Here is a 24875-nt window from a genome sequence, read left to right as displayed (position 1 = left end):
TTTAGCAGGTACAGTTTTTATTTTCTTGCAAGGCACACAATTATATATACAATGCATAATCATCACAAAGTACAAGATATAAATCATATACATTAAAGAATATATAAATATGCCTGTCTCAGAGAAGAAAACTGCCTTAGGGCAAGCAGATTCATGGCCTTTGGGGATAAAAATTTCCTATTTATGCTGAATCTTCCAAACAGCTCTTGCTTGGAAAATAAACCCCACTGAATGGACATACAACCCTGTCACAGTTTTCTCCTTAAAAAGCTCTAATTTAAAGCCAGCTGATGTATTCCTTTTATTCCAATTACCTATCTTATGTCCCAATACTAGAGGAAGCATCTATAAATTGCCTGGATAACAGTTATGCAGATTTAAGGACTTCATTTCTCAGCAATGCATCATGAAATGAAACCATTTTTCTTAAGACTTTTGTGAATTTTCCTTGATTTTGGAAAACTATCTTTCCAAACTATGCTTCCTTTTTAATATTAAGCCTAGAGTTTTGACTCAAATTTTGCATAGGGGATGCATCCAGATTCATAAGAGTAATCCAAGACGCTAATAGTGGTTCTTAATCTCCTTCAGATCAGAATTGCAGGAATTTTTTTTATCCTCATGGCTGTAAGGTGTTTCCTTTTTATGCATTTTTCCTGACCCTTCACTAGGTCCTGTCTCCAAGAAGATTTTACCAGGGAGGAAAGAATTCATGGAGGACATTGAATTCAAGGTTAGAAACACGCATTTCTGGTCCTAAAGAGACACAGCAGACATTGCACTCCTTGCTGTGATGTGAGACAGGAATATTAAGAGATGGAACCCAGACACACACATAGTCACATATGGTACATGCACACACACACACACACACACATATACACTCAACTTGCACACACACACATACACACTTTTGACAAAGAAATACATCTGTGTAAGTGGTACTTTTCCTAACAAATGTGATTCAGTTCATCATTCTTTAAAGTCCTGCCCCAAAATGACACCTCTCCTCTTCCATCCTCTCCTCTTCCGGTCTGGTAACAAAGGTGCTTGTGACAAAGGAGATGCTTAGAACACCATGACCTCATGAGCACTGAGGGCTGTATCTCTCTCTCCTGGGGTGCTAACTTACACATGAAGAGCTACATAATGCTCAGAGCTACACAATGTTCAGTCTAACATTTAGACTCCAGTCATGGCAAGACGCTGTGAGGACACGTGGAATGTGAATTTAAGGAGGTTTTCCTATTTCCCACATCAGCAGGATTTCTTCCTGGAACTACTCTCCATGTAAATATCCCTCCCACAGGATGGTAAGAACTTTCAGCCATGGGGTGAAAGCCAACCAATATTCAAGCCATTCCTATGTGCTTTCAGTTATAAGAATACAAGGACACCTAAGAAAATCAATGAAATGTAAGCAATGCTCAAAAGAACACTTCATTTTCATTAGGGAAAACCTTGCCCTGCTGTCTTCACCCATCCATGTTAGGTGTTGTGAAAATTTGGAACACAAAACACATCATCACAGTAACCCTGGAGGAAGAAATGGCAACCCACTCCAGTACTCCTGCTTAGGAAATCCCATGGACAGAGGAGCCTGGCAGGCTACAGTCCATAGTGTGGCAAAGAGTCAGATTTGACTGAGCGACTCAGCACACACATCACGGTGAAATTCTGGAGCCACATAAAAACCTCCCATGCAAGGTACATTTCCAAAAATAGAGTGTACACACAGTAGAAAGTCCACAGTGAACACATCTTGAAGACATAGTGATGTCTGTAGTTACGTTTCACATTGCTATAAATTCCAGAGGGTGTTGCCCTAACATACAGGCTTAAAGAAGAGATGGGTGTTATTTCTAAATTAGCCCTTTCTTCTGCCCAGGCAAACTGCAGAAAAAGCCATTACCTTGAAACCATAAGTTTCAGGGGAAAGAAGGAAGAAGTTATACATTATCTGGAAGTTCTAGCAAAATTGCTCTAAATGTGCCCCCTGCCAGCATTATCCTCAGCAGGTGTGCTCCTCGCAGAATACTGTGCCAGCTATGTTCCAGCACCGAGAGTGACATAATGTCCTCATTCCCCCACCATTAGGATCAATTTCACTTCCGGCTAAAAGCCGCAAAATAGTATCTCAAGATTCACATGAGCAAGATGCCCTCCTTCCATGAACAGAGAGAATCTGGTAATAGTGATATGTTCATAAAAAGATACTGCTTACAAACTAGATTCTGCCAAGGCTACCACCTGGGAGTGAGTTAAATATTTCCTGATTCATTAACATATGAGTTCTGAGCCCAGTTAAAAAGGGCTGACAGTGCTCAGGGACTCAGAGGATGTGACACATGACTGATCCCAGACAAAAGCTTATGCATCAATGAAACATCTTTGCATCAGCCCTAAATGACTCAGGATTTCATCAGCGTGTCCCAGGGAAGCCACTTGGTGGGAAGACAAGCCCATTCCTTATTTGCATGTATACTATTATTTACAGATGAAACTGTACATATTTTTGGTGGTATTGAAACCACTTTGTGTCTCTTAACAACAGAACATGCTTTATCATGAGGTTATCTGTCTGAAGAGCATGCTAGAAACAAACCAACCATAGTTTTCAAGAAATTAAACGATGTCAGAAAATATCTTTTGTATATTTAAATAACTTCGTAAACATCAGGATAATTTTCTGCTACACATGAACAGCAGACACCCCAGGGGTGGGGTCTTAAGCTGAAATCCTCACCATGCAGCTGCAGGAAATGCATGTCCACTTGGCATAAAGTGAGCTGGGCAGGGCCCTGGACAGTCTTCTTCTTACCGAGGTCATTGCTGTCTGAAGTTGTCTCTGGACTGGAGAGCCACGAAGCTCTGAAATCACTGCATTTTTCTTTTTCCCAAATAGAGCTTTTGACACCACGTTGCTTAGGAAAATCTCAGCAGAATGGGTCCTGAACTAAAGGTAGGGAACCAGAAGAAAAAGGCTTATTTCTTGGGTCATCAAAGGAACTTGGAGTCAGCACCGCTTCTCTGCCCTTTCTAGAAGGGGCTGCATCTGCTCGCTCAGATCTCCTGTGCTCCATCCCCAGGGCCCTGATGTTTCCACTGACCTGAGTCACTAACACAGCCTGCATCTTGTGATCTCAGAACCACAAGATTTCTAAAAGTTTGTTAAAATTTCTCCCTTTCCATCTCAGACTGCGGTAGTAATCTGAGTTAATCCTAGATCATTGAACTCTTCTCTACCCGGAGGACTATAAGAGGACATCTCCACGACTAGTCATACTGGTTTATTTACCCCATCCACCTCCCTCACGTAGGCAGGATCCTGAACGGTATTTCTGACCCTGCTTGTGCTCTGGCGCTCCATCCTCATCTTAATGGGAAAGCAGAAGTCCCGGAAACACCGCTTGAAGTTTTCGTCAAGGAAGGCGTAGAGAATGGGGTTCAGGCTGCTGTTGGTGTAGCCCAGGGCGATGCAGAAGTAGTAGCTGGAGAGGGCAGCCGTGCTGTGGGCGGTGCTCCCCAGGGCCTCCACGAGGATGAAAATGTGGATGGGGGTCCAGCAGACGACGAAGACCGCCACCACCACCAGCACAAGCCTGGTGATCCGCCGCAGGTTGCGGTCTTTCTCTCGGGAGCCGGAAAGGAGGCGGACGCTCTTTAAGCGCAGGATCATGAGGGTGTAGCAGACAATGATAATGAGGACGGGGATGACGAAGGCAAAGACGAAGACACAGACCTTCATGAACAGGTCCCACCAGGAGTAATCGTCATCTGGGAACTGTAGGGAGCATTCGATGACTTCCATGTCTGCAGGAGGGGACAAAGCCACAAAAGGGAAATCCGTTAGCCAAGGGTTTCAAATGTGGATTTCAATTCCTTTCATTACAAAGGTCCAGTTATGGCGAGGTGATATTACCTGAAGCTGATCACCAAGCTAGGAATGAGGGCCGTGTGTATTAACCATCTTTTTTTTTCACACATAGAACAATGAAGTCAGAAAGGTTACCATTCACTGGTAACAAACACACTGCTATAGAGTAAATAAGATTAGCCAGCAGTACGAATTATCTAGTTGTGGAGGCTGGTTTGATGCTGACTATTTTCAGGAGAGCTACCTGTTAATTTACAGCAGGAGTACTTACATGCATACCCATGTATTAACAATTCTCCCAGATCTAAGGCTCTGGCAATAGAAACTAATGGTGGTTTAGTCACTAAGTCGTGTTGGACTCTAGCGCCCCATGGACTGTAGCCCACGAGGCTGTAGCCCCCACGAGATTCTCCAAGAAAGAATACTGGAGTGGATTGCCATTTCCTTCTCCTATCTGCAATAAAGGATAAAATATTGCAAAACCAGCCAGTCGACTTAACAAAAGCCAACTTGTCAGAAAAACCTTAAGTGGTTTACAGGAAATCACTATGTAGGTCCATAAGCATGTAAACAAAATTTGTCTAAATATCACCCAGCTGCTGTGATTTAATAGAACCAGTGGTGGTCATTGTGATTAAAAGCATTGCTGAAACATGAGGAAACTTTTGAAGAAGAAAGAGGAGGAGGAGGAGGAAAGGAGACAAAAGGAAACAGAAGAAAGGGGAGGAGGAAGAAGACAGTATTATCATCTTCAAGGGAATTCACGAATCAGACACATTTTTTACTTTTGCCAATGTTGACTATGTAACAGGGAAAACAAATATATGATTACTTAGAAAATGACTTTATTTTGCTCTGCTGTTCTTTGCTGGACAGCATTCTCTTTGGAGTGACCATAATATTAGAAAGAGCAGAGATTCAGGACAAGTACCTTTTATAATATTTTCCCAGAGGCCACCCACCCTCCCCAAGCTCTAGCCACTGAGCCCAGAGCAGGCTAAATTCTTTTTGCCCTGATTCTTCCTTACAGATAAAGAAACAATGAATGATACTAAGCTGTAGTTTTTTATAATGAAAACGTGTCTTCTGACATTGGAAAATCTGCTTCAAAAATAGCACAAGGATATTTTTCAAGCAGTGAAACAGCTCTATTAATCATGTTTTCTAAAACGTCTTAATGTGCTCCTAATCATATATCCCTTTGTAAAACAAAATCTATCTTAGAATGTCAATTAGACATGCTTTAAAATACAAAGAATATAATCATTTCAGCCAATTAACTTATAATTTTTGATTCCCTAAAAAGCTCTTGTCCTAAGTACTATTACTAGGAAGACTAAAAGAAACAAACAAGCATCTCTCTTAGTTTTTGCTTTAGTATTTATGGGAATAAGAACAGTTAAAATCACCTTTTAAAAAATTCACCACTATAATCATAGTTCAAAATGTATTTATTAAACAACTTTTTAGGATGGCACATTGCAATCTGGCTTCTTTGAAGGTTTTTTTCTTTCCTGCTTAAATTCTGTGTATTCCAACAGTGTCTTTCTTGTGGTTGACTTCAGCTTGAATGTCACTTTAAAGACATTTATACAGAGTTTCCATGGTGGCTGGGTGGTAAAGAATCCACCTGCCAATACAGGAGAGACGGGTTCAGTCCTCGACTTGGGAAGATCCCACATGCTGCAGAGCAACTAAGCCTGTGCCCCACAGCTATTGAGCCTGTGCTCTAGAGCCCAGGAGCCGCAACTACTGAAGACTGCTTGCCCTAGAGCCCGTGCTCAGCAACAAAAGAAACCACCACAAAGAGAAGCCTGTGCACAGCATCTAGAGAATGGCCCCTGCTTGGCACAACTAGACAAAAGCCCACGTAGCAGTGCAGACCTAGCACAGCCAGAAATAAATACATAAGTAAATAAAATTGTAAAAAACACATTTATACAGAGGCAGATCCATTTGAATAGTCCCCTTCTCTGAAATTTGTATTCTCCCGCTATACTATCCTCTGGAGAAGGAAATGGCAACCCACTCCAGTATTCTTGCCTGGAGAATCCCAGGGACAGAGGAGCCTGGTTGAGCTGCCATCTATAGGGTCGCACAGAGTCGGACTTGACTGAAGCGACTTAGCAGCAGCAGCAGACTATGCTCATTGTATTTTTTATCATTATTCAAAGACAGAAGCCAGAGAGAAACCAGACAGTAGCTCTTCGTAATAATATGTTGCCTTTCCCAGTGTTTTTCTCTCTATCCAGAATGTAAACTATCTTAGGGTAGGGACCCAGTCTGCCTTGAATAATATTCAATTCCTGCCACCCAAGGAGGCAGGAACATATGGTGTTTGAGGAGAATAAATTGTTAAATAAACAAATGAATACCACATGGAAATCCTTGAAAATATGGACTCAGTGCAGTAGTCATTATGGAAGAGTAATTTGATAAGATAATCAAGGCAACATAAGGGCTGATGTTTAATTTGGGGACATCTTTTAACTCTGAGGATCAGCTTTCTCTTGAATGTAGTAGGAACGCAAAAATGTTTAATGATTTAAATCACTTAAGTAGTGATTTAGTAACTGAATGATACATCCAACATTGGAATACCCAAATATACAAAGTATATATACACAGAACTAAAGGGAGACATAGATAGAAATACAGTAATTGTAGGGGAATATAATACCACTCTTTCAACAAGGGGCAAATAATCCAGATAGAAAATCAATAAAGAAATGGCAGATTTGAAAAATTAAAAATGAACTTAACAGACATACACAAAACATTTCACTCAAGAGCAGCAGAAGACAAATTCTTCCTGAGCGTGCATGAAATAGTCTACAGTACATATATGTATATATACATATATGTATATACACACACACATCATATGTTAGGACATGGAGCAAGTCTTAACAAATTAAGAAGATCAAAATCATATCAAGTATTTTTTCTGACCACATGAAAATAGATACCAGTGACAGGAAACAAATGGAAAATTCACAAATATGTAGAAATTGAACAACACAGTCTTAAAAACCCAGGAGTGGAAACAGAAATCAAAAGGGAAATAAAAAATTGCTTGAGATGAATGAAAAAGAAATACAATATACCAAAACTGATGGGATGTAGCAAAAGCAGTTCTCAGAGAGAAGTTTATAATGATAAATAGCTACATGAAGAAAAAAGTAAGATCTCAAATAAAGAACCTAACTGTTCACATTAAGGAACTAGAAAAAGAACAAACTAAGCCCAAAGTTAGTAGAAGGAAAGAAATGAGAAAGAATGTATCAGAAATAATAAACAGAGACTAGGAAAACAATAGAAAAACAGCTTTTTAAAAAAAATAAAAATAAAAAAACCTCAGCTACATTAAGAAGAAAGGAGAGAAGAATCAAATAAGTAAAATTATTAATATAAATGAAAGAGGAGACATTACAACCGATAACACAGAAATACAAAGGATCATAAAAGGTGACACTAAATAATCATATGCCAACAAATTGAACAATTCAGAAGAAACAGATAAACTTCTAGAAACATACAGCCTACCAGACTGAATCTGAGGACACAGACATTGGTCTGATTAGACCAATAACAGATACAGAGATTGGGGCTAAAGAAAAGCCTCCTTACGAGAAAAGTCAAGTGCCAGATGGATGCATCCAAGCATTTAAGATGCATGGGTTGAGACTTCCTGTCCAGGTGGCTGTGTTCTAAGGCACTGACACCTGGCTCCTTTCAGTGAGTTTTCTCCACAACCGTGACTCTGTGACTCACCAGTGCCAGTCAGCTCTGCCTCAAGGGCATGGAGATGACCTAAAGGACTCCTCAGTCTGCCAGGATCTGGACACGCATGTGATGCAGCACACCACAATGAGCAGGCTAGCGGGCCTGGAGACAATCTCTCATCACATAATACAAGTGTGTTTACAAAATAAAAGACACATAGAAAGGATGGAGCCCTCCTACAAGACTAGTTTTCTCTCCTTCCTCCTCTATTTGCTGCACAAACTAATCCCCTGGTGACACCGCTGCGTCTTTTCTTCCATCACATCTGCACACGTTCATCTACAGCAACTCCTTCCAGGAAAACCCGCATCTATCTTTATTTCCTTTCAAAAACCTAATTGAAACCCAATTCCTCGAGAATGTCATTTTCTGACAGCAATTACAGGAGTAGTGGTTAAGTCAACAGGTATAACGTAAAATGTAAAAATCAATTCTTTATTTGCCCTGGGAAAAACAATCTCTCTTCTTTTATTATTAACCCCAGTCTTCTCATGTTCATGGAGCATCTCCTTTTGAACCTAAGTTATTACACACCAACCCCTAAGGCTCAGAAGAGTTTCCTGCAATTTTATTTCATGTGTTGTGTGCATGAAGAAGCAAAATCCTATGTGTAATTGTTGTTGCTGTTGTTCAGTTGCTAAGTCATGCTCGACTCTCTGCAACCCCATGGACTGCAGCACACCTCTGTCCTCCACTGTCCTCCACTGTCTCCCGGAGTCTGCTCAAATTCATATCCATTAATCATATTAATGTAATTAATACTAAATAGTCATTAAATTAGTAATATTGCGATGTAATTAGTGGAATTAATCATACTTTAAAGTTCTCTAATAAAGCTTGGCATTTCTTAAAATTTATCAAGTATTATAGCTTAACATCTGTGGTATTTACACTGTAACTTCATTTTAAAAGAAAAAAGATTATGCTTCATTTAAAAATATGTACTATGCAGGAGAAGCTATGGTTTTAGCACCTGCCTTTTCACTATGACCTGGAAAGTCTCTGCTTATCTGTACTCACAGGTATCATGAACCTCTCTCATAACCTGGAGCATTTAGATACCTGCTAAGGCAATAAATAGCTCCCCTCACCCCAGTGAATTTATATTAAAACAAAGATATTTTCATAGCTTTATCTTTCACTAGTAAAGCTAAATTCCTAGAGCAGAAGTTCTCGCCTTGGCTATAGGTCAGAGTCATCTGGGGAAATCTTAAAACTCTTGACACCCAGACTGTGCCTTGGATCAATTAAACTGAACCCTCCAGAGAGGGACCCAGGCAGCAGAGTTTTTCTAAAGGTGAACTTCCAGGTGATTCTAACATGCATCCCAGAGTCAGAAGCACTGTCCTGGAAATACAGAGAAAACATCAAGTCCTGTTTGCATGGGGTGAAAAGCAATGAGTCCAAAGTTTGATGGCTTTGCTCATCTGTACTATCATCCATTGTGAACATGATTTTGAATGACTTACCTTCAGAAGAAGGCTTCCCTGTGGGCTCAGTGGTAAAGAACCCGCCTGCCAATGCAGGAGACATGGATTTGATTCCTGGGTTGGGAAGATCCCCTGCAGAAAGAAATAGCAACCCACTCCAATATTCTTGCCTGGAGAATTCCATGGACAGAGGAGCCTGACACACTGCAGTCCATGGGGTCGCAAAAGAGCCAAACATGACTTAGTGATTAAACAACAACCACCACCAAATAAAGTTGCCATGGAAATTAACCCATTAGGAAAAAGAGTGAAGAGGCAGCCTATGACTTTGATGACTTAGGACCCTTTTTAGGGAGGAAAAAGAGGAGCGAAGTATATCTTAGTATTGCCAGGATGCGACAAAATTGTATTTTAAAAATCCACATGCCTGTGGTTCCTTACTTTGTCCTCACACCTCCGGGTTCCATAAGCACTTTCTAAGTAGGGGATAGGATGGTGTCTGTGTTCTGGCCACGCCATCATCCCATCTTGTGTTAGACGAAGGAAGGAATGCAAATTGTTTTCTTTCTCATTTTCCATGAATTTAGGCATTATTTTTCTGTTGGCTTTTGGCTTTTCTTCTACACATGAGTCCTACTCACTCCCAAATTAAGAGTCTGTATAAATAGAAGCTACATTCTAAAAATGAAATAATGTAGCTGAATCACTTTTCTGTACATCTGAAACTACACCACACTTCAATAATTTTTCAATAAATCAGCTATACTCCAATTATTTTTTTATTTTATAAACAAGGACAAAATAAATCACAAAGTTTTTTTTTTTTTTTCCAGTGCAAACATCCACCCTTACCTTCCCTAACTTTGGTTCCTCCAAGGACTATGGCAGAGATGCCAACAGATGAAGACAGGATCCAGATACAGATGTTGATGATCTTCGCCTTCAGCGGTGTGCGGAAGTCAAGAGCCTTGACGGGGTGGCACACGGCGATGTAACGGTCCACACTCATCATGGTCAAGGTGAAGATGCTGGTGAACATGTTGTAGTAGTCGATGGAGATGACCACCTTGCACAGCATGTCCCCAAAGGGCCAGGAGTTCATCAAATAGACCGTGCTCTGGAAGGGCATAGTCGTGGTCACCAGTGCATCCGCCAAAGCCAGGTTGAAGATATAGATGTTGGTTGCTGTCTTCATCTTTGTGTATCTAAGAGACAAGAAACAAGATCATTTCTTTCCATCTTCATACCATACTTATGAGGTAAATGTTTCTCTGGATTACTGAATGTTTCATCCACTTATTCTTTATGTATTTATCATGCAGACATTAGGGGTAGTAGAAAAATGGGCAAATATTTCCAACTTTATTTAGCTTTTATTCTAGTGTTTTGTTCCAAAATCTATTTAATTGTAAAAGGGTAAAGAAATGAGTTGGATAATCACTGACTCAACTGACATGCGTTTGCACAAACTCTGGGAGATAGTGAAGGACAGGGAAGCTTGGTATACTGCAGTCCATGGGGTTGCAAAGAATCAGACATGACTTAGGGACTGAACAACAGCACAAGAAACAAGCAGGCTTCCCTGGTGGCTCAGTGGTAAAGAATCTGCCTGCCAGTGCAGGAGATTCGAGTTCAATCCCTGGGTCAGGAAGAACCCCTGGGGGAGGAAATGGCAACCCACTCCACAATTCTTGCCTGTGAAATCCCATGGACACAAGAGACTGGCAGGCTACAGTCCTTGGGGTCACAAAGAGTTGGAAATGACTTAGCAACTAAAAACAACACAACAAAAGAAACGAGAATAGATAGACAAGTGGATAAATATACATATAGATCTTGTCAACAAACTTGTGTGTCATATAGGTCTTTATTTTGTGACTAACATTTTAATCCTACACAAGACTGCTTGGTTTTCATTATTTTTTATTGCTTTTTTTTTTTCATTGTGTAAAACAAAGATAAAACATACCCAACTTTTCCTTAAGGTTACTTTGAGAAATCAATCATTGTAATTATGTCTTTTGAAAATCTAAATGGTTTATTTTTAAAATAATTCCATTTCAATAACTACAACACAACCAAGTGTAGATTTTTTTAACCAGTGACCTACACCTTTTAATTTTAAATGTGTTATGTGAAAAAAAAAAAACAGGCTGAGTTCTCTTATACACAGTATAGCATGAAACATAATCTGGTATGGTATGTGAGAAATAAATATGTTCCTTTCACTTTCATCTTGAGAGGTTTATAAAGCACACAATTTGTTTCATCTTCCAACTGAGGGAACAGAAAATTTCAAAATAAGTCAGAAAGATTGCCTTTAAGCCCAAATTACTTCTTTCCATTTTCACATGAAGTTTAGAACAATTGCCTCTTCTATTAAAACTGAATTAATAAGATTGTTCTACTTAGAGAATGCTTCCTCAGGGATCTATAGGGCAGGAAATGTTCCAGACTACCTCAGCAGGTTTTCTGAGGGCAGATGCTAAAATATGGTGAGGAAATCCATAGGGAAATGATTTTCTACACACCCCAGGGTTGTGGACCTAATCACAATTAATTCAACCACGTCCCATGTATCTTCAAGAAGCCAGACTTTTTTCCATATTAGGGCCCTGAGTTTAACTGAAGGTTATTTGTAAGGAGCTGATTACGGAAAATGACTTCTGCTTGGGCTATAAAGTATTACCAGTGGTATCTGTGGATCACTGTGTCTGTGCTGTCTTTTTTTTTTAATGCCTGAGTAATATTCCATTGTGTATATAAACCAAGTCTTCTTTACCCATTCATCTGTCAGTGGACATTTAGGTTGCTTCTATGTCTTGGCTATTATAAATAGTGCTCCTAAGAACACTGAGGTACATGCATCTCTTCAAATTAGAGTTTTCTCCAGATATCTGCCCAGGAGTGAGATTGCAGGACCATCTGGTAGCTCTAATTTTTAAGGAAACTCTATAGATTATTCACAGTGGCTACACCAATTTACAGTCCTATGAGTAGTGTAGGAGGGTGTGTTTGTCACTCAGTCGTGTCTGACTCTTTGCGACCCCATGGACTGTAGCCCACCAGGCTCCTCTGTCCATGGGATTCTCCAGGCAGAACATTGGAGTAGGATGCCATTCCCTTCTCCACGTGATCTTCCCAACCCAGGGATTGAACCCAGGTCTCCTGCATGGCAGGCAGATCCTTTACCATGTGAGCCACTAGGGAACATTATCTGTTCAAATACTGTCTTCTTAAAATATGGTTTTATGTTTGAAAAATGCACCTTACAACCCAGCCTCTTACTCTTTCAATCCCTAATACCAGCAAGGACTCGAGCCAGAAACACCTGTGACTTCTGCTATCATGTTTTGTAACATGATATTCTCCTCTATCTTTACGAAGTTAGACTGATGTTCTCTGCCTTACACATTTAGGTGGACCTGGGTTCTAGTCCTTAGTTTTCCCTCCAACTGACAGACTTTGGAGAGGTCACTAAAAACCCTGAGTTTAAGTTTCCCCACCCTGGAATGGGAAACTTAACACTTATCTCTGAGTGGTCCTGAGATAACCAAGGGAAGGCACCTGATCTGGATTTTGTCTGGAATTTATCGCATGCTTCCAGCTCCTCTCCCTGCTCTAATATGGGTGGAAGCTACCAGTTACCAGAGGAAGCAGAAGGGAACACAGTTTGTAGTTAACACCTCTGGTTGTATTTACCCATTTCAGCTTGAATAGGAAAGATAAAAGTAAAAATGAAGCATGCAACCTTACGTGCTAGCACACCATGAATGGAAAGATACATGAGTTACAATAAAGCAGCATATGTGTCTTTCAGGTAGTCAAAAAATACTGGATGATAACTTGCCCTGAGCTTTTCAAAAATATTTTTATTAGGTGTGTGAAATTGCTTAAGGCTTGAACTTTCAAAGAGTTCAAACCCTGTCATCAGATCTCAGAATGAGACAGATGACAACCTGCAACAAACATGTCTATAAATGACATTGATCGCAATTAAACTAATTTCAGCAGAAGTTGGTGCTCCCCAAGAAACAGTCTCTCCCCATACACTTCCTGTAGGGGCTCTCTGTTACAGCTCGAGGGCCAAAAGCGTCTGCCAGGGACGGAGGGAGATGCTGGCAGCCCCTGCTGTGGAGACCCCTGCATCTGCCGACATCCGATGTCTGAGCATGGGGTGGATCATGCTCATGACAGTAATCGTAATAACCGTTTATCTCCGAACACTCCCTATGTCACACTCTGCTGTGTGCGCCACATGCCGTATCCCACTCAGTCCTCACTGTGACTCTGCGTGGTGGGTACCAGCATCTTCACTCTAGAAACGAGGCACTGAGAACCGCAGGAAGTTGTAAATGTCTCAAGAGTCGCATGGTTAGAAGAGGCACTGCAGGAACTCAGACCCAGGGATTTGAGCTCATGCCCACATTCTTGCATCTCTGCAGCACTTCATAACTTACAAAGCCCACCCAGTATTTTGACTTCCACATATCCTATTTGATTTTCACAACAACTGCTCTTCGAGTTGCCCAGGGCATGTATGCCTTTTCCCTAATATGGCTGAAGAAAGTAGACTCAGTAGAGTAAATTGATTTTTCTAGTGTCAGAGAGGGAGGGGCCCTGTGGGAGGATAAGGAGGGGGCAGCAGGTCTCAGCCCTGACTCCAGGGCTCTGGAAGACATGTGCTTACAAGCCTACAACCCTGAAAAGGAGAACTCAACAGGTACAAGTATTAACAACAAATAGACTATGAGTACAAGGAATATATATTAAGTCTTTTATGTGCTCCACTGGACTGGATCCAGTGAACACAGGATTTTAAGACCTTCCCCCACCTCAAAGACAACCTGGTTGAGCCCCTGGGTATGGGTATTGTTTGCGTTGAACCAGAACAGAACAGCATGTGTTATTTCAATTATTATCTCTCTGCTGGCGGAAATAAACGAGTAAGCTTTCTTACCACGATCAGATAGGAAATCACTTTCCATTTCATCCATGCTGCCTGACAAAGACTCACAAGTCTTTCAAGTAAAATGGCACTGTGTGAGTGGGAATTCTTGGCTTGTGTGGAGCAGCTGGGGGTGGGCTGGCAGCGGGCGGCTGCACTTTTTGGCGTACACGCTGCAGGAGCGTGTGGCATTAAGAAAGCAAAGTGTGTAGGCTGTACCCGCCAAACTTGCCAGTGTCACAAACCTGGAGACAATGGTGGGGTGCGGGAAGCAGGCCAGGAAAAGGATCAGGAGGGAGCCCAGGGTGCCAGCCATGAGGAAGTCAGCACAGGGCAAGGTCCTGGATGGTGTCCCCGGGAGCTTAGAATCTCCCCATCACACATAAACTCAAGATCTTCCTAGCATGGTCCTCATCAGAGAGATTTGTTGAGTGGCTTCTAAACTGGCAGCCATACATGCTAGTGTGATATTGAGGGGAACAAGGGAATCTGTGGAGCTCTCAGGAACCAATGTCACCAAGTAGAGATTCTAGGACAGCAAGGCTCTCGCAGGAGAAGCTGACTCAGAGCCTATCACCAGGCAGAGACTCTAGGAGAGCACGGCTGTCGCGGGAGGAACTGACCTTGTGACAGTGCAGGCTCACGGCTTCCTGTCCGGCCCTGCACCTGCCCGGTGCAGACCATCCAGGTAGAGACTTTACTCTGGGAGCATTACTATCCCTTACTATTGAGGCGTGCTGCCCCAGTGCTTTTCCTTAAATGTATGAGGCTTTTTAAATCAGGGGATGCTTTTTAGCTTTGGTGCAGCATAATAAACCCCTAATCTTGATGGCTAATCACCATATATCTTTAAACACAGACACATTCTCGGTTTTGTGGATTTTGGTATTTTGTGGCTCATCCCTGCCCTCGTCTGCCAGGCTGACATCCTCTCTACTCTTCAGCTGGCTCATGCTCCCTCCCCAGCCACATCTTCTTATCATTTCAACACCAAGTCTTAGCGCCTACTCCATACACAGCAGCATCCTGGACACTGAGGCGACTGAAAAACAAGTTGACACAGATCCTGCCCCCAGGATCTTCTACGTTAATTGAGTCAAGATTGTAACACAAACCAGAAGAATAGACTACCTGATGGGAAGATCCGACTCACTGGAAAAGACACTGATGCTGGGAAAGATTGAGGGCAGGAGGAGAATCTAATCTCTAATAAGTAAAGGAATTCAGGGCCATATTCCAAAGTTTCTTAAGGAGTCAGAAACTGTACCAGAGAAATGACAGGATACTCGGAATTCCGCTCCTTCCAGCAGCTGAAGGTTGAGAGACATTCTGGTAAGTGTGGTTAACTGCACCTTGTGAGGGCAGGAAGCATCTGACATGAAGAAGCAGGGCCGGAGCCAGAAGGGAATATCAACACAAAACACAGCATGTGACCCCTCGGTAGACAAAGGCCATCACGCAGGTTATGGTGTTTCAGCTTGTCTATGAGCAATGTCCGTGGCTTTCAGGAGAGAGAACTCAGTGAAGAGGAAGTGAGTGATCTCCTCAAATTCGAGAGACCATGGAAAAGTAAAATGTGAGCCTTCTGAGTAGACACAGAATCTTGGCTTCAACATCACAAAAAAACAAACACCCTACTGGCCAATTATCTGAAGAGACTCCTTTAATACAGCAAATACCTATTGGCCAACAGAAAGCACCTGAACAAACGCTGATCTGATGAAAACATCAGTGTGACCTGCCCCACGGGCAGCTGGCCGCTACCCCACAAGCCGGGGCTGGACCAAGAGACGCAAGGCTGAACACCAAACTCAGGAAGGGGAGGCTTTGCAGGCCCAGGGAGGAGGCACCCCTCTTTAACCAGTGGTGGGGGAACAGCACTGTGAGAGTGGGCTTCAGCATCTTTTCTCCATATGACGTATTCATCCCCCTGGGCATGTTTTCCAGATACACAGCATTCTAGATTTTATGTTTAAAATAACCAGACATTGGGGACTTCCCTGGTGGTCCAGTAGTTAAGACTCTGTGCTTCCAATGCAGGGGACATGGGTTCAATCCCTGGATGGGGAACCAAGATCCCACATGCCAGGTGACCTGGCTAAATAAATAAACAAAATTTGAAAAAGTAAAATAAAATAGCCAGACATAACAGCTGTATCAATGCAAATTCTCAGGGGAACTTTTTTACAAAATATAATAAGTTTGCTTCATTAAATTATCCAGATATTTCCAGTTCATCTCAATGAATTGGCTAAACATCCTTTTAGATTGTTTACTACTGAAATTATGGTTCTTTACTAAAGGGCAGTAGCTTGCAATTTAAAAAAAAAAAAAAAAGGGAAATTGAGCTGCTGTTTCTCCAATGATCTGACTTTGAAATAGGCTCAATTGATAGTACTCTAAAGGCGTCGTATTCATGTAGGTATCAGGCCCTTGACACTGTACCACAGGCTGAGCAAAAGCTCTGAGAAGAACAGAGGAGGGGGCGGGGTATACCCCAGCCCCAACTCCTGGGACTGCAGGTACCAGGCTGGCAGTGAGGTGCAGTCAGAAGGCAGACAGACACCTCCTCAGGCCCTGGTGGGCTGTCCTTGAGGGTGCTGTGGGGCAGGGGAGGAAGCAGTGCTGAAGCAGTGCTTTCACTGCCTTAGCCCGGGCCCCAGGAAGTGCTCCCCTCCCTGGAGTCACAGCCCTGTTCCCCAGGAGGTACTGTCCAGAGTGTCCAGCAGTGCACACAGGGTGAGAGTTTATCACGAAGGACGCAGGAACCCACTCCAGTATTCTTGCCTGCGAAAGCCCATGGACAGAGGAGCCTGGTGGACTCCAGTCCATGGGGTCTCAAAGAGTTGGACACGACTTAGTGACTAAACAACACCAGCAGGTAGAAAACTATTACTACGAATCTCAAATGACTGATGCAGTGTTTCCTAGTGTACAACTCTCTGGATACCTAGACGTATGTAGACTTCTGGAATTATTTTCCCATTTTTATACCGAAAACTGACTTAGCTAAGGTGAGCCACAGGGTGCCACCCAGAGGCAACAAGCTCACTCTCCTGCTCTGTCTTCTGTGGAAAGGAAGAGCCCCCTGCATTAGGTGGAAAGCAACACAGCAAAGCAGAGTTTAGAGTTGTGCTGTGAACTTAAAAGAATTAATATTCAACAGAATCTTGGAAAATCGCTCTGATTGTTACAGCCTATCTCTAAAGGCACGTAACTCCAGCCATGCTTAGTCTGAAGGCTTCCCCGCTCAACTTCAGATCAATTCCTTTGGCGTATCTCAATTCATCCACATGTTTTATGTTTTTCTCATTTTTCATTTAAATGCTGACTTGCTTGGCCAGTGGAGTGAGTTAAATAAAAAGGCATAAGCCTTTTACAACATTATCCCCACTCCTAAAATCCATTCTTCTCATGTAAGTCTTCCTTATTTAAGATATAAGCCAGCATTCCAGCCAAAGAGAGAAACAAACAAAATACACTGGCTGATTTTCTGTTGAGGAATACATGAGTGTTATTCTGAAACCATCTTTTGTTAACCCGGTATTTTATAAAGCCTGTAAAACCTTCTACCTCTGAAACACAGAAGCCAAATCTTACAAAGGAAACCATCCCGCAGACATACGATTTTAGGTTTTTAGCTGAGCACAGAGGCACATCTCCCACGAAGCAGGGCAGCCACGATTGAGTGTCTCCACAGGTTAATCTAGGGAGAAGGAGATGCCAACTGCCCAGTTCTCATGAAGATGCTGCCTGCTGCCCAAAGACATCGCTGGGCAGAAAATGAATAGAAGCTGCCATTTCCCAGCGAGAAGTCAGTCCCTCCTAAAAATAACTCTAAGACGGGCGCCAAAAAAACTGTATTGGCACCACCATCCAAAAGTGATTTTAAAGACTACAACTTTGCCTGAGTCTGTTAAATCTTAGGAGCTCTGACCTGATAACCACGTTGCTTGTTTTTCTCTTTCTTTTTATTTTTTCCTGTTTTTTTTTCCTTTCTCTTTCTTTCTCCCTCCCTCCCCTCCTTACTCCTTTCCTCCTTCCTTCCTTTTCAAGCAACTGTGCAGTCTCTGATCTCTGAAATAGCTCCATGAAGATTTGGGCTTCCGTGACCACATGTCCCACACTGAAGAAAATAATCTCATTTAGCTAATCCATGTAAACAGTGGCAGTGAAGCCAATTTTCTCTTAAGAGCTTGTCAAACAGTAAAATTACTTTGGGACATTCAAGATAGGCTCCTCTGAAAATAATTTCTGAAATTATCTTTCCTATGCTTGCTTTAAAGGAAATGTTGAGCACTGATTCCAAGAGAGGATCAGGATAAATTACAACATACTTATTTTTTTCTAATCAACACCTAAGGTAAGCCTGCTCAATTGAACAGGAAGCAGTGAGTAGTTACTGACGACTACGTACCTCTGCCTTTCCTCTCACGTCTCCCTGCATGTCTTCAGGTGACATGAGCTAAGTCGGCTCCCTTAACATTTAAAAGAATCTGGAATACACCCCTTACAAAGTTACCCCTTTAGGGATATTCCAACACTGCCCAGGCTGAATTACAGGGAAGCCAAAGCCTTCTATGAGCAAGACAAGGTCACCAGAAGACTGATCCCTTTATTGTGTCTTTATTGTGATAGCAAATAATTAATGAAAACTAATAAGAAAAGGCACAACTTATACGATCAAGGACCAAATAATTTTCTGCTTCCTGTAATTTTTTCTAATAATTTTTCCTTGCTTATCCTTACATTTTCTGGAGAAGGGAATGGCAATCCACTCTAGTATTCTTGCCTGGAGAATTCCCTGGACTGAGGAGCCTACCAGGCCATGGGGTCGCAAAGAGTCCATGGGGTCGGAAAGAGTCAGACCCAACTGAGTGACTAACACTATCCTTACATTTAATTTAAAAAGAAACATACCTTTATAAGAGTAAAGCTTTTCTTTAAATTAAACAAACAAACAAAAATACCTTCTTCAGTATTCTTGCCTGAGAATCCCATAGACAGAGGCGCCTGGCAGGCTACAGTTCATACAGTCAAAAAGAGTTGCACACGACGGAAGCGACTGAGCACAAAGAGATGAAATGAGGTAAAATTAAGGTAAAATGGGCTCTGATCCAACTTGACAAGTGTCCTTATAAGACGAGATCAGGATACAGAGAGTAAGAATGTCCACACAGAAGGATGACCACATGAGGACAGGGTGAAAAGGCAGTCACCTGCAAGCAGAGACACTCAGCAGGAATCAAACCAGCCAGCACCTTGATCTTGGACTTCCAGCCTCTAGAACTGCAAGCAGAGAACACAATTTTGTGATTTAAGCCACCCCGTCTGTGGTCCTTGTTATGGCAGCCTTAGCAAGGCAGATTCACTAGAAATCTGAGAAACCTACAAGACAATCCCATAGAACCATCCAGAAGGAGGGAGGGCAGATGAGTGTGAAGTAGGGACAAATAAGTGGAAGACAGACACACAGGTTTAGGACTGTTCAGAGTTTCCCTGACAGTTATAGCCACAAGAATGGATAATACCATCAAGAGTGATGGTCAGTTTGATGAGCCATCTTGGCCAGCCTATGGTTTTCAAATACTCAAACACTCATCAAGATGCTATTCTGAAGGTGTTTTGTAGATGTGGTTAAAGTCCGTTATCAGTTGATCTTAAACAAAGGAGATGATCCTAGAGTACCTGGGTGGGCCTGGTCTAATCAGTCAAAGGGTCTTAACTACAAGGCATACAGCTTCTCTGAGAAAGAAGAGATTCCATGTTGGAAGTGTGTTCTGCCTCTCCTGACGCCTATCCTCAGGGCTACAGACCTGACTGGCCACCCCCACAATCACCTAAGCCAAGTCTTTGTAGTAAACCCCTCCACACACACATATATCCCCTACAGGTTCTGCTTTTCTGGTTGAATCCTGACTAATATGAAGAGAGTACAAAGAAAGCTAAGAAGGCTCAGGAAAAGATGATAATTTAGGACACATCAGGAAAGAGGAGCCTGTGATGGAGACTGACAAGAAACCCATTGTGTGTGGAAGGAAGTCAAGGAGAAGGTGAGATTGGTCCAGCATGTTGAATCCCCATGGACTTTGAGGGACAGCCAGCCTGAGACATCACCTGGGACGTGAGACCTACACGTCCGAGAGACGAGCATCAGGGAGGAAACTCAAGTGCCCTGATTGAGTAACAGATGGATGACACCAAAGCGATGGGCAGGGGTTATTCCTCCAAGAGGTTTACCCAAGACAGACAGGAGGAAGAAAGGATGTTAGCTAAGGGAACATAATCTGTTAAATGGGTATGTGGAAACATACCCATGGACTTTCCACATGGCTCCAGTGGTAAAGAATCCTCCTGCCAAAGCAGGAGACACAAGAGATGCAGGTTTGATCCCTGGGTCGGGAAGATCCCTTGGAGAAGGAAATGGCAACCCACTTCAGTATTCTTGCCTGGAGAATCCCATGGACAGAGGAGTCTGTCTGGCTACAGTCCATGGGGTCACAAGAGTTGGACACAACTTAGCAACTAAACCACCAACCACCACACAGCTTTACCAGCCTGACATATATTGCTGCTGCTGCTGCTAAGTCGCTTCAGTCATGTCCGACTCTGTGTGACCCCATAGACGGGAGCCCACCAGGCTCCCTGTCCCTGGGATTCTCCAGGCAAGAACACTGGAGTAGGTTGCCACTTCCTTCTCCAATGCATGAAAGTGAAAAGGGAAAGTGAAGTCGCTCAGTTGTGTCCGACTCTGTGTGACCCCATAGACTGCAGCCCACCAGGCTCCTCCATCCATGGGATTTTCCAGGCAAGAGTACATATATTAGGTGTTCATTAAATGTTAATCATTTTCACCAAGAGAGGAGACAGCCATATGTGTTGGAAGTTGTGGTTAGGGTGGGAAAAGGAATATAAGGTACTAGAGGTGGGGCTGCCTGGCAATGTCCCAGGCGTGGGCTGGGTGGGCATCATAGCATTCACTGCAGGTGACCTGCACAGGAGAAGTGAAGCAAACATGGGGTTAGGACCCTGAGGATCACCATGGGCACCCCAAGGTGTTGGTGGGACCCAAGGACATGAATCAAGGGCTGAGGTAAGACCTTCCTGAGCCAGGACCACAAACCCTTATACCTGGAGAGAGGGAGGCTGCAGTGCTTGAATTTTAAGGTGTTCACAGTGAAAGGTTACAGAACACTGGGCAACTGTAGTAGTTGCTACACATTAAAGGAGGAAAATCCTTGAAACATTAGATGATCTTCAGAAGATACCGGATGACATTCCAGGTGCTGAAGGGAGAAAAGCCATTTGTAAGGCAGGTCTACAAGCAGTCAATGCTTCTTCCACAACCCTCACGTCCTCCCAGGTCTGAGATGGCCATCCCAGACCTGCGCCTGCCCTGCCATCCGAGCATCTGAATTCCATCTCTAGGATGATTTCCTAGATGACTCAACCAGGACCCTTAGGCAAGTTCAATATTTTAAAATAACATCCTTTTCAAAAGTGATCCTCCATCTTTTCAAGTGACACTGTTCAGCCAAGGTCAATCACAAAAGCCACACTTGAATTCCACCCTCTGGTTCTGCTCTGAGTTCTGATGAGCACATGGCGTCTGATGCCTGGCTCCAACCTTCAGTCCTTTCTTCTCCTTAGCAAAATAAACCCAAGTCCATCAAGTTTTCTTCTAAGGTTTTATTTTTCAATTCTCTGGCCCTGTATCAGTCTGAACAAATTCTAAATGCTTCTTAATGCTCTTTGCTATAGATTTAAGCCAACTATTATTTTGATATTTGGCTTTCCAAGATGATAATAGAACTCTTCACTCCTCATTTACTATCAAATGGAGTGGGTAGATGCATAATATTATTACATGAACTCTATAACTCTTTTTGTATTTTTAGCTGAATTTATCCCCTTTTCACAAACTTTAGTCTTGGATGTCTTTGAGGTAGACATATTTAGCTTATATTTATATTTCTTTGTATTTATCTTAAAAATTCTAGTCAATCTACAGTGACTCTTCTTTCTTTCTGACATGTCTAATGCTCCTCGTGGAGTTATCTTTTCACATATTTTAGGATTCTTTATTCTTTTTAATCCTAGACTGCAGGGCTATACAAGGAGTTATAGAGCAACTTAAAAAGCCCTCTCAAACTCAAAACTTCAAGTTCTCTTTCAAGTGACAGTAAAGTGTATCTGTTTCACTCAAGCACCTAAGTATGATGGAGCAGGAACAGAGTGGGTTTGCTCCTGGCATCCCCTTTCTCTGTAACAACGTTTGATTGTAAAACAACAGCCTCTGTAGCAAAGATCTCCTAGAAATTTTAATTATAGTTTAGAGTACAGCTGTCTTTTCTTTTCTCTTGGTTACTATAATCTTCTCTCTAATGGAGAGTAGCCCTGCAATTACTAAGGATTTGGAAGAACAATTGGCTTGTAAAATATTACTTCTGTAGCCTGTACTCATCACTGATAGAAGTCCAGTGGAAGGCAATAAGCAATTGTGGAAAGCAAGGTCACCAAGCTAGAGACACTAACTGTAGGTGAAAAGAGCTTTATAATATGTATTTGGAGGCTTAAAAGATGGTTTTCAGTTCTGCAGCACAGATGAGGATAAAAGAGGTGACATTCCCAAGTCAGAGAGAGAGAAATGAAACACGTATTTGAAAGATTCATGCTACTGCAGATACTGTCTTTAAAGTTCATAATAAATAAAGAGCATGTTTCAAAACTAAAGTCAAGATAAAAAAAAAAAAGTTCTTCATCCTTTCTATGCTTCTAAGCAGATTGACTTGCATCCTTCCTTTATTCACAGGAACGTCTCATCTTCATATTCACTCTTAAATGTGCAGCTGAAAACCATGAAGTCTCCCAGGAAGGGAAATTTCTCAAAGGGTATCCAGACAATGGTAGGATTTCTGTTTTTTCTTGCTTCCTTTGTTATGAGAGGCCAAAATAGAAATCACTTCACTTTCCAGAAAATTAGCATATATGCAGATATTTAGGTATTTATTATTGGAAGCTGACTTCAATGCGCCCACAAAAGAACAATAAAAAGAAAGCTCCAGTTCCCACGGTGGGAGATAAAAAGCAAAACAATTTTTGGAAACCTCCAGCACCCATACTTGAGGAGACAAATACTAGATGGTTTCGGTACCAAAGTGACCAGCATTCTAAACCAATAAGATGGCATGTCAGTACTACAAGGCTCACATGTGGGTACCTAAATAGTATACTGGATTTGCTTCATAAACCATAACATCATTCTGATGAGTCACAGGAAATCCTGAATTCTCTTCAGGGCATTGAGTGGGCATGAATTTTATCTAAAGAAATATTTGCAGGGGCAAAACAAAGTGCTCCAAACTGGTGCAGGCAATCAGGCAAAAGGCCAGGCGATTGGACTAGCTTCCTTCCCAGGAGACACTGACTTTGTCCCTTGCAGGGACACCCCATTATCTCCATCCGAAGGGTCTTCTGCAGGGATTTGGGGCGCAGGGGAGGGTCACCCTTAAACCTTCACGTCACCTCTGGTCCCTTGGATTCGTCCTGGGCTAACCTCGCAGTCCCACAGCAAAACGTCTCCCAGGAAATCTCACTTCGAAGAGGCCGCCCTCTGGGCCTCTCCGGAGCCCGGACGGAATGGGGTCCCCACTACCCGGCTGGCGTCCCTCCGCGCGTCCTGGTGACCAACCCGACCCTCCCTCCGTCTGCGGCCACTGTAGCGCCGGAACCCCGCGCTCACCGGATGATCACGAACATGACCAGCGAGTTGCCCACCAAACCCACGACGAACACCAAGGAGTAGACGGCCGTGATGATGACCAGGATGACCGGGGAGATGTGAGCCGGCTCCAGCAGCACGTCCTCCGAGCCCGCGCTGCCGTTACCGTCCGGCTCTGCCCAGCCCGGGAACCAGCCGCTGCCGTTGGGGGGCAGGCAGGTGCTCGGGGAGCAGGTGGGGCCCGGCTCACCGCGGAAGATCTGGACTGGGGGCTCCATGTCCGGCGGCTACGGCAGCGGGACGAGGACAGGCGGCACCTGCTGGGGCAAGAGAACCGACTGGACCCGGGAAGCGAACTTCGGCCGCGTCCGAGACAGCGCGCGAGCGCGGCGGTGCCTGGGTCTGGGACCCGCTCATACCCACTCGGGCCGGAAGACCCCTGGGAGGCACAGGGGCACGGACCTCTCTCTGGGTGCCACCCCGGCCAGCAGACGCGCCGCGGGTACCAGGAGAGGCGGAGAGCGCGCCGTCCTTTCCCCTGGTGCCTGAAATCCCCCACACTTTTCTAGGCACGGCTCCCGGGAGGACCTGTCCCCAGTCTGCGGCCCGGAGACCCCAGGGACAAGAGACCCCTGGAGCACAGAGCCCTCGCTGCCAAGGACCGCGCTTCGAAATCCCAAGGCTCACCTCCGGCTCGGGAGATGCGCGCAGCGGAACACCGATGCTGGACCGCGCGGAACCCAGCGTTCCCGAATCCCACTCGCGGGTCGCCGTGCATCCGCAGCCCTGCGCCGCTGGCTCTCAGACCCGGACCCCGCGCTCTGGCCGCCGACGCCGCCCCCCAACCCCGAGCGCGTCCCCGCCACTCCGCGCGCGGCTCCCACGACCGGCGGCGGCTGAACAGGGCTGGACGCCGCGAGTGCGCGCGGTCCCCAGACATCCCTCCCCTCCCGACCCCGCCCCTGCCGCCCCGCCTACCCGGCTGCGCGCCCCCCGCCCCGCGCCCCCCGGCTCACCCGGAGCACAGCTTCCATCCATGGCACCCGGACTCCCCGGCGCCTGACTGTGAACCGCTGGGCGATTCAGACTTAGGGTCAAGAAGGGTGCGCCTGT

The 24875-nt window shown here is 43.8% G+C and overlaps 1 protein-coding gene across 1 annotated transcript; it reads right to left on the bottom strand.

Annotated features, from left to right (window-relative positions):
• Nucleotides 1-24633, bottom strand: OPRK1 (opioid receptor kappa 1). Its single transcript, XM_044928767.1, has 4 exons — nt 24450-24633; nt 23784-24079; nt 9946-10298; nt 1-3813 (listed from the first exon to the last, which is right to left on the bottom strand). Exons 2-4 carry the CDS (start codon nt 24038-24040, stop codon nt 3281-3283), a joined length of 1143 nt encoding a protein of 380 aa, XP_044784702.1. The 5' UTR covers nt 24041-24079; nt 24450-24633; the 3' UTR covers nt 1-3280.
• Nucleotides 24634-24875: the final 242 nt, after the last annotated feature.

This window comes from Bubalus bubalis, chromosome 15 (genome assembly GCF_019923935.1).
Source record: "Bubalus bubalis isolate 160015118507 breed Murrah chromosome 15, NDDB_SH_1, whole genome shotgun sequence".
Lineage (NCBI taxonomy): Eukaryota > Metazoa > Chordata > Mammalia > Artiodactyla > Bovidae > Bubalus > Bubalus bubalis.
This window is presented reverse-complemented; position numbering and strand designations above follow the sequence as displayed.